This window comes from Mauremys mutica, chromosome 10 (genome assembly GCF_020497125.1).
Source record: "Mauremys mutica isolate MM-2020 ecotype Southern chromosome 10, ASM2049712v1, whole genome shotgun sequence".
In the NCBI taxonomy this organism is placed as follows: domain Eukaryota; kingdom Metazoa; phylum Chordata; order Testudines; family Geoemydidae; genus Mauremys; species Mauremys mutica.
In genome coordinates this window covers 18,254,902-18,269,241 of record NC_059081.1, presented here as the reverse complement: position 1 = coordinate 18,269,241, position 14,340 = coordinate 18,254,902, and the positions used below count along the sequence as shown (strand labels likewise).

The window sequence follows — 14,340 nt, the reverse complement described above, 5'->3', positions numbered from 1 at the left end:
TCCAGGCCTGCTTTTTCTCCCAGTGAGGAATGCCTTTTAAAAGATAAGCATCCCTTGTCTTCCCTAACGCATCAGGACCTGAAGATGCTTAGACTGAGATGTGCAGCTTGCCAGGTCTAAATTGGAGGTCACCCTCCAAATAGTTTTACAAATAAAAATTGAGCTTTCTCAGCTCCTTTATGCTCACCTTCCCTTCTCGTTCATTTACCCTTCTTTCCCTTCTCTTATGCCACGCTGGCTGATGCTTCTGGATGGATATATTGGTCAGGCCCGAATAGCTAGCAATTACCATCCAATGGTGGTTCTGAATTAGGAAGCTTTCACTTTCGTTGTCCCTTCCATGAGCTGCAAAGTTAGCTTAAACAGCATGTTGGGGATTTCCATGGTTTGGGGGACTCTCCAGGTGTGGAAGAGCCAGCCTGTACCACCCCAGGCCCCGTAGCTAAGAGCGTCAGAGGAGAAGGGGAATTGTCTTAAAAAATACTGAACCACTGGCTCTACAACGGACCCTTGGGGAACTGCTGCAGCTAGGCATCGTTTAGTGCAGCCTTATGGATCTGGGGCATGGAGCCTTGATTTTTCTACACGCAGGCCTTAATGGGGAAAAGGGGAGTTGATGATGATTTTAACTGAGGTAACTAAACTAGAGATGACGCTGCGCCATGAAACTCAGCTCTGGACTTTGAGAGAAACTTTAAGGGTGTTCAGATTCAGGGTTTTGTCTTTTTTTCCTCTCCCATCTCTAAACTAGAACAAACAGAAAAGACATTGGAGCCTTCATTATCTTCTGATAATGCCAGTGTAATGTACTGACTTTGCATAGATGATATTGCCCTCTAGGGACTAGCCCACCCAAATAGTAAGGGATGTTTCTAAAGATACTAGCTAAGGAAGGTCTCCTTTAGCTTGAGGATGGCTTCTGTCCCACTTCCTGAAGGGGTGTATGATTCATCAAGTGTTCGTGTTCACACATGAATCCTTTGCAATACCTTGTAGTTTACATTAGGATACTTCACTGATACTGTTCTATCACGTATGTTATCCAAGCAACTGTTTTGTTTTGTTTTTTTAAATATTTTCAGCCTACAAGTTGGATGGTGTTAATCTTCGAGGATACCTTGCTTGGTCTCTCATGGATAACTTTGAATGGTTGCATGGTTACAGTGCCAGGTTTGGACTGCACCAGGTTGATTTTGAAAATCCCAACAGGCCAAGGACTCCCAAACGCTCTGCTGTGTACTATGCTGAAGTCATACGTAACAACGGGATCCCATTACCAAAAGAGGATGAGTTTTTATATGGGGAATTTCCAAAGAATTTTTCATGGAGCGTAGCAACCGCAGCATATCAGGTTAGGAGATCATAATGTCATCTGTACATTACCAGTGAACAATTGATTGTTTCAGAGGACACTCAAAGCTTTTATAAAACTGGGATTTAGTAAAATAGGAGGAGCTTATAATAGCTAATATCAGACTGGGGGAACGCAAAGACACTTAAGAATAAAGTATGTCCTAAAATGGGAATTTAACTTCAAAAATCAAGAGATAACTTGTTTTTATATAATTATAGATTGAAGGAGCCTGGAGAGCAGATGGGAAAGGACTTAGCATTTGGGACCAGTTTGCTCATACTCCCTTGAAAATTAGCAATGATGAAAATGCAGATGTAGCTTGTGACAGCTACCACAAGCTTGAGAAGGACTTGGCTTGTCTGAGAGCTCTCCAAGTCTCTCACTATCGCTTTTCAATCTCCTGGCCCCGTGTTCTCCCAGATGGAACTACAAAGCATGTAAATGAAGCTGGATTAAACTATTATGAGAGGCTTATTGATGCTCTCCTTGCATCTAATATTAAACCTCAGGTAAACATCTATATATAAGAAGATTTCAGGATTGCCACTGCCTGTGTGTCATTTTGAAGCCTAGAATGTCTGTTGTCAGTGTGAAGCAATGGACACAGCTACTAGCATGGTTGAGAGGTCTTTTTGTTTAGAATATTACCAGGTTCAATCACCATTGGTATTTGTAGTCTGTTACCATCCAATTTTTCAGTTTTTCAGCCATATTGGGCTTTTTTTATGCATGTGACTTTACACCTGTAATACGGTACAGACTTTCCAGCCCTACATTTTTATAATTCTGTTAGGTGAAGTCACCTCAAGAGGTCATCTTGTCCAGGCCCCCATGCTGAGGCAGGATTAAGTACACTTAGGCTACCCTGTCAGCTGTTTGTCTAACCTTTTCTTAAAAACCTCAAGCGTGGGGGATTCCCTAGGTAACCTATTCCAGTTCTTATTTACCCTTTTAGTTGGAACATTTTACCTAATACCTAACTTCAATCTTCACTGCAGCAAATAAAGATGCTTGGGACTGTGAATCCCATAAAAAGCTGTTAATAACAATTTGATACCAAAAATAAAATTTTTCATTTTCTCAAATTGCCATGTGCAGTCGTCCCTGAGTCCTCTTGCTGAACTCTCAGTTTTTATGGACTTCAGGGGGAGTTGCGGTTGTTCAGAAGTCTTGCAGGATTGGCCTCTATCTTTGTAAATAACCAAATCAAAGTTTATTTTCCCCTTCAAACGTGAAGCACCTGAATGTCTCAGCCTAGAAAAAAAATAGGAATTTTATTTAAAAGGGTAAAGAGGTTTTCCCAGCTGCAGTCCTTTGTGGTGTGAAATGTGGGGCTGAGAAGAGATGCTTGATGCTCAGGGAATCTTGGGTGTCTTTTTAAAAAAATCGCTACATTTATAGGGCTATCAATTCACTGTCTTGCATTGGGTGGGTGCAGGGAGGGGAGGTACCAGATTCTAATTTTAGCTTGCTTTGACAACAGTTCATCCACTTGGGTCCATCGCTGGGCTGTTGTGACTATTGATTACATTAAGGATCAAATCCAAACCTGGCACAAATAGATGCATCTCCAGGGCTGGATTTTTACCAGTGTCTGAAAAGACTGTAGAAGTAATGAGTAGTAGTATTTGTGTGTATTAGTGACCACTGTATTGGGCTGCGCACAATACAGGCTTCGGGAGATTCCCTTTATGATACTAAACAATGTAAATGCCTATCAGTCAGTGATAGTCATGTGATGATAATGCAGGCTTCCGTAAGTAACGTCATGTTCCTTGTCCATTTCTTCATGAATGAGAGTGAATCAGTGGTTATCTCATAAAGTAACTAGTGATGTTTGTAACCCATCTCTCTACATAGGTAACCATTTACCACTGGGACCTCCCCCAGGCCCTGCAGAACGTTGGAGGGTGGGAGAATGAAACTATAGTTCAGAGATTTAAAGAATATGCTGAGTTACTTTTCCAGAGGCTGGGAGATAAAGTGAAATTTTGGCTAACCCTCAATGAACCCTATATAATCGCAAATCTTGGCTATGGCTATGGCACGTCTGCTCCAGGTATGGCTACTGTCTTTAAGCTGTGTTCTCCAGTGTGAGTAAGAAGCAAGTTCATGGTTAATCAGGAGACAAAGGATGATTTTATGGTTAAGGCACTGGATTGGGACTCAAAGGTCTGAGTTCAATTCCAGGGTCTGCCACAGACTTTCTTTGTGACCTTGGGCAAATCACTTTTATGTCTCTCTGCTTCAGTTCCTTAGCTGTAAAATGGAGTTAGTTTATACTGGGAGTTTCCAAAGAACTTTTAATAAAACATTCCTTCTGCAACATATCAGTTTGGGAAATGACAATGTGAATTACTAGTGGACAATCAAATGTGTATGCAGAAAACACACAGGTTTTATAAAAATTTTTTATAAAGGTTTTACTTAATAGGGGCATTGCAAGGATAAAATCTGTGAGGTGCTGAGTACTAGATAGGGTGATCAGATAGCAAGTCTGAAAAATTGAGGTGGGGGTAACAGGCGCCTATATAAGACAAAGCCTTGAATGTTGGGACTGTCCCTATAAAATTGGGACATCTGGTCACCCTAATACTAGAGTATGGAGGGCTATATAATTATCCAGACAGGACCATACAGTACCTTCTGTGGAAACACCTGCATATGAGGTATGGAACCCTGCAGTACTCACACATCACATCCTTGAAGTCATCCCCTAATGGGAGATTTCAGACATGCAGCTTCCCCACATCATGGATCTCCAGGAAGGGAAAAGTTCCCTCAATCCTATGGCAAGAGATTCTCTCTGTATGTTGTTCTGGACCCCTCTGCCCTGCAGTTTGGCCCCTGTGGTGCCAGATGAGATGGTGTTTCTTCTTTTACTGGCAGTTCTAGTTGTTCTTTTTGTGTTACTCTGCTGGAAACGGCAGGCCTGGTTGTGGGAGCAGTCCTGTCTTACCTCATGTGTTGCTTTCTTCAGGAATCTTTGCTAGACCAGGTAAAGCTCCTTATATAGTAGGGCATAACTTAATAAAGGCCCATGCTGAAGTCTGGCATCTGTACAATGAAACCTACCGTCCTAAACAAGGAGGATTAATCTCCATTACCATTAGCTCTGACTGGGCTGAGCCAAGAAACCCTGACAAGCAGGAAGATATTGACGCTGCGAGGCGATATGTGCAGGTACACAGGAGATCTCACTAATACACCCTCTGCTCTTTCTCCCATTTTCCTAATCCCGTGGTTACTATGATGCAGAGATGCCTTGACCTGGATTGCTGCCTTGCCATTTTCTAGCAGATTGTTGCAGTGAACCAAGCCTAACATTGAGGGTCTCAATATCTTTTTCATGTACCAATAGTTTTAATTGTGTAGACCCTCCTTAAGATTTTTGTCTCCCAGGGACACCCATCCTCTCCTTGATAACACCCTGTAGCAGAGCAGTTATACAGTAAGCAGCAGAGAAGAGCCAAAATAGAAATACAGCAACACAGCCTTGCTGTTCTTACTGATAACGTAAGGCACTTCCCTGCATCTCTGTTTGCTCATTCATTTAAAGTTGCTGATAAATGGTATGGCACAAATTTTGCCATTGGCTAGTAGAATTAGTTCAAATTCTTGCATGGCATTCAGTTGGAGATGTGTTATTTAACCCCTCAACCCCTTTCTTGTTTTCTTGGCTTAGTTTTACGGTGGTTGGTTTGCTCATCCCATTTTCAAAAACGGGGATTACAATGAAGTGATGAAAACGAGGATACGGGAGCGCAGCCTGGCCCAAGGGCTGAGCACATCACGGTAAGCGCCTGGTAACAAGACATGAGCAAATACGGTAACTTCCACCTTGTAAAATTCCACTGTCCTGCTAAGGATGTGTGTGTGGGCTAGTAAATATTCATGATTATTTCAAAGCTGGGGTGAAGTAGTTATGATAAATTTGCAGTGACCCTTACTCCTGAGGTATTATGTTACAGTGGTTAAAACAGTGGCCTCGCTGTAACTCAGGTGCAGTGCCAGTAAAACTCAGCAGACAAACTACCTTCTGAGTGTCATATTTATTATGAAAGGATGGGGAGGATAACGAATTGGGATTCAGGGTTATGATGATAAACCGTATGAATCATTTCCCCTTGAAAATAAACCTGGTTAGGCCAAGGAACATTCTCTAGCCTGCTTAGTTCTGCAGTGGTGGGATCCCAGCATTGCCTCCTAATCTGTAGTGACTCACATCTTCTTTACTATACAGTCCAGCAGTTACCTAGCAGTGGTTTGAAACCTTAACTCTAGCAATAATATTTTCGTTTGTTTGCTGTCCAAGATGTGAAGAATGCCCCTAACAACCTGTAACCCCTCTTTTTGTCATATGACTGCAGTGGTGTTAACTGGCCACTCTACCTGGAATGGTCCCTTAGAATATGTGCTAGCTACTTATGCTAAACAATCTGCTCTATCTTGCATTTAGCTGTGGTCAGGGCCAGCTTTAGGCCGATTCACCCGATTCCCCCGAATTGGGCCCCACTCCTAAGAGGGCCCCACGCCGGTGCCTTTTTAATTTTTACTCACCTGACGGCACTCCGGGTCTTCAGCGGCGGGTCCTTCACTCGCTTGGGTCTTCGGTGGCGGGTCCTTGAGTGCTGCCAAAGACCTGGAGCGAGTGAAGGACCCGCTACTGAAGTGCCACCGAAGACCCGGAGCGCTGCCAGGTGAGTACGAATCGGGCCCTGCACTTGCTGAAGCTGGCCCTGGCTGTGGTGCTCCGAATACCTTTCCCAGACCTGAAGAAGAGCTCTGTGTGGCTCGAATGCTTGTCTCTCTCGCCAACAGATGATATTAATTTACCCATCTTGTCTACTTTAAGGAGGAAAGCTTTGTCAGGGTCAGTCCCTTCCTGCTTGCACCAACTCACTGGTGTAGCTCAATCCATTTTTCAAGACCACCAAATAAAGTTGTATAAAAAAGTGCTCACTGTCTGTACACAGGATTAAGTCTGACCTGTTTTGTGTAGAGTATTTTACCTACTTGATTTCTGACCTATGTAAATTCAATCTGTTACTCTTTTAAATGAGCAAATGGAGAGGATTTGGGACAAATGAATTTATTATCTTAATTAAATACATCTATAGGAGTTGCTGTAGAAAGTTCTCTTTTGCTTTTGGGTATAATGTTAAAACTATTTCTGCACATCTCATTTGCAAACAATGAACTTCTGTAAAATCACTTTCTTCAAGAGTTTCTTTGGGGTAATGGCACAAACAGGCAGCTCAAAATTGTACACTGGATGCTCTGCAGTGGAAGACCTAATTCTCCTATACAGATGCATTGAGTGTTGCTTTCAACTGCTCTTAAAAATGGTATGTTATATTGATCAGCTGTGAAAAATTGAAGCCTGGCAACTCAAGAAACTTAATTCAAAGGCACCGGTCTGGCCAGAGGGTACATCATTCCATTGTGCTATCACAGCTTTATCATGAGATGTTGGGAGCAACATCAAACTTCTGTGCTGCAGATCACCTTCCCTTTCACAGAGTCTGGCTATACCCTGGCCAAATAGTGAATCCTCTTCACTTTCATAGCATGGTGTAGTGAAACTGGCAGAGCTGTGCTCTTGAGCTGTGCAGTATTTCTGATCATTTACCTCTGAAAAGGTAAAGGAATGTTTGATAAAATGTGGTCTTGAAGAAATTGCTTAGCATGCTCTGGAAAAGGAGTGGTTTGGTGATTGGTAGTGCATTAATACTTGAGTTCTGGTCCCAGCTCGGGAAGGAGTGTGTTCTAATGGTTGGAGCAGCTGGTTGGCTGTCAATATTCTTGTGTTCAAGTTCCATTTCTGCCACTGTCCCACTTTGGGGAAGTCTCTCAGTATTCAGGTCAATACAATGGGTATTATGATGCTTACACCAGAGGTTTTTAGGTTGAATAAATTTGTGTCCATAAAGCACTTTTCACAATCACAGTGGGCTGTGTAAGTTCAATTATTTCTCATTATTATTGTTAACATTCTAACAGGTATGTAGTTTCTTTAGGGGAATTCAGTTTTTTTCTGAAACTTACTTGTTTTTAAAAAGGAAAAGAGATTTGTTTTGTGGTCAATCCTTTAAACATTTCCCAGTAAAAGGAATTTTAGTCTTTTTCTTGTTTTTCCCTTTTAATACAGACTCCCAGAATTTACTGAAAGTGAAAAGCAGAGAATTAAAGGCACATTTGATTTCTTTGGTTTCAATCATTATACCACAATATTGGCATTCAACTTAAACTATGCTTCTGCCATCTCATCCTACGATGCTGATAGGTAAGACATAAGCATAAAGTTATAGTCAAATAACACAGTCAAACTAGAGCCTGTGCCAATATGATCAATGTTTAAACATTAAAAATTAACTTGGCAAGCTCTTGGACTTTTAGACACCCAAGACTTGGGCTAGTAAAATATTCACTGAGTCAGAAGTTTGGGTGCTGTCCAAAATTCAGGGAATAAATGTGATACTTGCTGCCCTTGCATCACAAGCTTATGACACTGAATTTTTAGCAAGCACAGTTAAGAACAGAACCAGTAATAAAGGAAAATGTGTTTGTCAGAAGTTGATATAAAAATGGTATCTTTATATACTCTGGCTTTTAAGATGGCAGACTATACTGGCTTCTAGATACTTAATAGTTGTCTTTTTTAAATGTGTGTTTGTCGTAATGGAATTTGTGTACCAACTACAATGTGAAGCTTTAAGGGTGAAACAACTTAAATACTAAACATACATAAAGCTTCTTTATTTTAATATTAAAATAACCATCTGGCCTAGTTTTGTATTTAATAATTAGCAAATACGGGCTGCTTTTAACAACTTTTTTGGTTTATAGGAGGGGGAAATACTGGTAATTTTCCTCTCCACGTATGGTCCCACATAAATAGCTGTTTTGTCATCAGTGTATGGAGAGAGTTTGTAGATAATTCCCATAACTTCAGTGAGAGTTGGTTATCTACATACATGGAGGGGAAAATGAATTACCAGTATCAGTGAAAATATTAACCACTGCCTTAAACTATATCAAACTGGACTTGGGAAGAGCTCTCAACAAGCAAGTATGAGGATGGGGACACATCACAAAGAGGGGAGGGATCTTTAGAGCTCACAAGCATCCTCCACAAATGATTTAAAGGCCTGCTGAAAAAATCTTTCACATTTGTACTCTCTGTATTTTGTCTCTTTTTTTGCTTTTTTTGAGTTTTATCGGTTGTACATAGAAACTGCCTTGAACTCAGTAGCTCTCTGAAACCTGCCCATATCTTTGAAACTTGAACCCTTCTGTAATTTTAACCAAAAACTATATACACTATGGACTCAGTCATGTATTGTTTGCATCCCCAAAATTGCCATTGATGCACAAGGAATGCAGGATTGAACGTACACGCTCTCTTGGAGGTGCTAAAGTATTTAGCTATACATGTTAGAACCTGCGTTATTTTAGGGTTAGGGTTAGTTTTTGACATAGCTTAAGCCAGTGGCTGTGAGGCTCTTTCAAGGTGAACCACATCTTAATAGATTAGTGAGGTTCACTTCCCCACACCCAATCAGATCACACCTCATTCTCAAGGCCACCCCAGCAACTGCTTACCTGGGGAAAAGTAATGCTCGAGGAAAGTTATTTGTGTTACTGTCTTTAATTAAATTTTGTTCTTTGTCCCACCTTTTGCAAGACAATTCTTTTAGGTTTTTATTTCACCTCCATATTCTCCCTCCCCCCATTTTTTTTTTAAAAACAAAAATAATTTGCTCTGTTCCTCTCTCCCCTCAGGCTCCTTTCCTTCCCTGCCCCCGGTGGTTCTCTCAACCTCCAAATGCTACTCAGTTCCCTGCTTCCTTTCGTTTCTGCTGTCTTGCCAATGCTGCCTCGGTCTCTTCTCCCTTCTATGTGCTGCCTAATTTCCCTGATTCCCTGAACATTCTCCTCCACCATGGGAAGGTCTTGGTGATGACTGCCAGCTTCAGTCTTATTGCTGCTTCTGTTACTTCAGTCCCAAAGACCCAGAAGTTGAAGGGTAGAATTTGTCGGGCAGCCATTCATGTGATCTGTTAATATTTCTTGTTCATGAAGTTATCCCAGGCACTTCTATAGAGCATATACTGTTGACTCTGCGACAGTAAGCTCTTCAGGGAAGGAACTGTCTGTCTGTACAGGGCCTAGCACAAAGCCCTGACTGGAACCTCTAGGCACTGCTGTAATAAATAATAATGTACAATTTGATTCTTGACCTAAGCTGTGGGAGTTGGCAGAATAAGGTGTTTTATTATTGTTACATTCTGATTCTCATCCACAGGGGGGTAGCTTCAGTAACAGACCGGAGCTGGCTGGGCTCTGGTTCCTTCTGGTTAAAGGTGACCCCCTTTGGCTTCAGAAAGATCCTGAGGTGGATAAAAGAAGAGTATGATAACCCTCCAATTTACGTTACTGAGAATGGGATTTCTGAACGTGGAGACCTAGGCCTCAATGACACTTGGCGAATACACTACTACAAGAGTTACATTAATGAAGCATTAAAAGGTACCGGTTCCTTCTGATCAGAACTATGCTTTCACATTTTACCAGGAAACTTATAACGTAGTGCTTGTTCTTAGTTCAAGTAACACTGGCATCATGAAGGTTCTTGGGTCTTGTCTCTCAGCAGTCCCAGTCTCCTGTGCTGGCAGAGGCCAAATACTAGGGGCCATTGACTCAGTACAGAATTAAGACCAATAACTTCAAACACTTGCCACCTAATTCTAGACTTTTGTTCTTTGCCCCCGTATGTTGCATCATACTCTGTTTGCCTATGATGTACCTAATCACAGCTGCAGAGAGAGCTCGTCCTTTTGTTCAGGTTTCCCTGATGGAGCACTAAGCGTTGCTGTGTCTGAGACCAGCACCATCAACTACACCATGTATCTGCATTACTGCTGCAGTGTACCTAGCCTCCAGTGGTCTTCAGTGAGGCAGACCCTTGTTCAGACTCTCATCTATTGTGACAGTTCGCTTTGCCATTCAGAACTGTTGTTCACAGTAGCTTATGGTTCAACTGTCTGCTCAAAGAATGGTTTGATGAGAATTAAGATCAGTCGTCATGTTGCTATTTAATACCTCATCTGTGTAAACATATACCAGCCTATTGTCAGTACTACCTGCCGTTGTTTCATGTTAGTTACAGCAGTGGGTAACTGGGTGGTGGTGGTGAAGTGGTATTCTTCCAAGCTGTGCCCACTTTAGCACTGCTAACCTAAAGAGATCATAAATCCTGAGATTTTAAAAGACCATATTGTGTTTTTTGGTATGTTTTGATTTTGTTAAACTCCTCCTGCCCATCCCCAGTATTTGTGTGAAAACTAAATCTATTGGGCAAGATGATTTTGGCTCCTGCTCCAGGATTTCTCACCCCAGCATCTGCCTGTCCCCTGCCCAGCAATTAATTCTGTCCCCCGTTTTATTCCTCCTGGGGTTCTTCATTCCTCTGTCTCAGGATTGGGAAGTTGTAGCAGGGTACCCTCGATCCCTTCCCTGTCCTGTTTAATTGCTCACAGGAGGGAGCAGAACCATGCTGGACTCTTTGTTCCCTCTTCCCTTCCTGTGAGAACACCGGGCAGAGGGGGAGGAACTCTGCTGGCTTCCACCAGGGTTAATTTTTCAATGGGAGCAAGGGCTCATCAACTGTGAAAATAGTGTGAGAGATGGCAATACTGCCTTAGACATGCCCAGATGAGAGTACTGATGGAAGATCATGCAGCTATTCAAAACATGATCATATCTCCTCTTTATTGGGAGATATCACAGGAGCGGTTTATACACTGCAATGTGAAGGCTTTCTTCACAGTCTGAAAGCTTCACTTTTTTTTTTTAACTGACAGCTTAGATTCTGGAGCACAAGATACCAGCCATCAGACTACGGTTCAATTCCTAAATTACACACAAAAGATAAAGTGAATGAAATAAGGATTTCCCTTTAACGGCTAGTTCTGAACTAGAATAAGGTTGGGTTGAGGTATGAAACCTGGGTATATAAGGTAACTAATTCCTCCAACACTATGATCAGATATGCCAAACCAGTGGAAAAAATGCAGAAATTGGGCTTGGTTTTGGCTTAATTGGCTTGAAGCTTCTTTTTTTTTGATTGCCCCTGCTTGCCAGGAGCCAATGTGGGGAGAGAGTCAGGGGTGCACAGTGGGCCCACCACAGCCCCAGACAGCATGCCGGAGGGATCTAGTCACATAGAGTGTTGGCGTTCTTAGGGATTGGCTTGTTTTGAAATGGGACTAGCTTGATTTTTGGCTTATTGTGAAAGTCAGGGTGCTTATTTACCAAGTGAAGGTTGGCAATGTGCTATGCATATCACTTTGGTAGCATACTGAATTGTCTTCCATATTGACAGATGCCAAGATTAACTTATTTTAAGGCTTATCATCTATTATGTTTAATACCTACATGATCATGCTTTCACATTTGGTGCATTTCAACAGCTGTTGTACTTGATGGTGTTGATCTCCGAGGCTACACTGCATGGTCTCTGATGGACAACTTTGAATGGGCAACAGGCTTTGCTGAAAAATTTGGTTTCTATTACATCAACTACACTGATCCCAATCTGCCCAGAATTCCCAGAGAATCTTCAAAATATTATTCATCAATCATACTATGTAATGGCTTCCCAGACCCAGCAAATGGACCACATTTGTGTCTCCAGCCACAGCCTGAAGGTAACTAACTAGAAATAGAACATAGGGATTAATATTAATGTCTAAGAGCATCCTAATGATTTCTACGTTTATGTAATAAAGTACATTACTTTGTAGAATTCCCTACAGCCCCAGCATAATCCAAATTAGGGACTCAGTTACAGTAGTTGCTAACTGAGCTATTATTGGTGAATACACTGGGAACTGATGTTTCTTATGTTGAACTACATGTGGCTGCTGCATACACCTTCAAATATTACTTTACATTTTTATGAATGAAGAAAAACACTTTTGCTGCAGATTGAGAATATTGTCAAAACTAGGAATTTCAGTCCACAGAGGAGTTTAGGTCCAAACCCCTAGAACCAGTTGCGCTAACTTAAAGGGTATGTAATACTTGTATGGCACCCTTGGTGTATGTGATGCTTTTCAAAACATAGGGATCTAGCAGTCTTTGGAGAATGTAAGACTCTTTAAATGAAACACTTTCCTATCCAATAGAAAATGATCTCTGCCTAAGCATGGCAGAGTGTGAAGGTAAGACTGTGCAACAAAATAACTTTTGAAAATACCAGAAAAAAATATTCAGAAGTGGTTTCAGAGAGTTAGGTAAACATAAAAGCTGTATAATCTAATGATTGGTGCTAGATTAATAAACTTTTTTTTTTGAGAGAGAGAGAGAAGGGTGAATTTCCTTTTGAATGGTCTTAAATTAAAATGACCAATTACTAACCTATCTTCCCCCACCTGTTGTTAGACAGTATACTGATTAGCTGCCCTCAAAGAGCTATGAATGAGTGAGGAGAAATCAAATAGTTGTGTACATGAAGTAGTTCATAAAAAGAGGTATTGATGATATTCAATTCTTGTCTTCCCAGGTACTACTACACCAACTGCTAGCACAATGGGGTCTGTGCACAATGCGTCCAGTGGGAAAGTACAGTTTTTAGGATTCAGTTTAACTTCACTGAATGCAGAAATAGGACTGTATGTTCTATTTGCTTTTGGTGTGATTGGTGTGTTAGGACTTGCTCTTTTTTCATACAAATATGGCAAGTTATCCAAAAGAGTGAGTAAACCATCAGGCTAGAGTTAAGTAAAATATACATTTTTTAAGTATGTGCGTGTGCAACATAAAGACGTTCCCTTCTTAAGGACCAGACACGCAATACCACCTGTACTTGTTAGCTACTGTTAAATAGTTATAGTTTAAGCTAGGAACAACAGATGAAAGAACCTCTTAAGTTAATGTAAGTGCTAATTGGTTAGCTTTTTTTATGTACACCTATTTTTAAATCAAAACTAAGCATTGGCAAGCTGTTCACCATTTTTTATCTAATTAAAGAACTTAGGGAGATCTCTTCTTGAGCCAATTTAAGGCAAATGCTAGTTGGCACTATGACTGACTGACTAGTACAATATTCCAAAACGATAATACACATTTAGAAACAACAAAAGCTGTCAGGTAAGATCACTGGTCTTGAGCATCTGTCCCCCTCATCCTGGATGTAAGTCTCTCTTGTTTAGAGGAAGACACTGCTGCTGTGACATTTGCTAGTGTTAAGCAACACTAGATACTCCCTCACAAGCATAGCATACTTCCTTGTATGTAGCTATTTTGATTTAGCATTACAGCATTTGATCATGTCTAGAAAAGGTCTTCAAAATGAACTCTATATCCAGTTTGATTTACACTGTGTAAAATTTTAAAGACAAGCTCAAACTATTACAAAATTGGAATGCATTCAACAAATTGTCCTGGAATGTCAGAGTTTTCCAAAAAGTTGATTAGACTGATGATGTAATTTACATCTTACTGTGCTTAACTTTCACATGCCAAGTTTCTAAATGCTGTTAAAGACAACAATGTAAAATTAGAAAGTAGGGACAGACTGTGGTTTGAACAACCATGTGACAACAGAAAAATTAAAATTTTAGATAAAATGAATTGGTCTTGCTGAGTTTTTGTACTAGCACTTATCACTTGTAGTATTAAGCACCTACATAGATCTAAAAAATGTATTTGCTATACTTACCACAACCAAACTTCAAGTTTTGTATGTTAAATTCCTGTGTTTGGTTCCATCACTCACCCTACTCATTCAAAGTTGGTTGTCTCCTTATTAAACATTCCATCATTTACAGCTGGAGTCCCTTTCTGTTTTTATTAGAAAAATTAAGCTGTCTAATAGTCTTAAAGCCTGGCTACTAACAGTTCTTGGGCAACAGCATTTTCATCTCTGTCCAAAGTAAAACAAGAGAAGGTAATGCAAATGAACTTGTTTAAGCACAAAA

The 14,340-nt window shown here is 40.8% G+C and overlaps 1 protein-coding gene across 1 annotated transcript in view; it reads left to right on the top strand.

Moving 5' to 3' along the window:
• Positions 1-13,993, top strand: part of LCT (lactase) — a 34,174-nt gene extending 20,181 nt beyond the window's left edge. The window contains exons 9-17 of the mRNA XM_044978452.1: positions 1,083-1,351; positions 1,573-1,863; positions 3,215-3,413; positions 4,335-4,537; positions 5,040-5,149; positions 7,506-7,640; positions 9,663-9,886; positions 11,830-12,066; positions 12,924-13,993. Coding sequence (XP_044834387.1) covers positions 1,083-1,351; positions 1,573-1,863; positions 3,215-3,413; positions 4,335-4,537; positions 5,040-5,149; positions 7,506-7,640; positions 9,663-9,886; positions 11,830-12,066; positions 12,924-13,135 — 1,880 coding nt within the window. The 3' untranslated portion in view covers positions 13,136-13,993. The remainder of the gene's footprint in view (positions 1-1,082; positions 1,352-1,572; positions 1,864-3,214; positions 3,414-4,334; positions 4,538-5,039; positions 5,150-7,505; positions 7,641-9,662; positions 9,887-11,829; positions 12,067-12,923) is intronic.
• Positions 13,994-14,340: the final 347 nt, after the last annotated feature.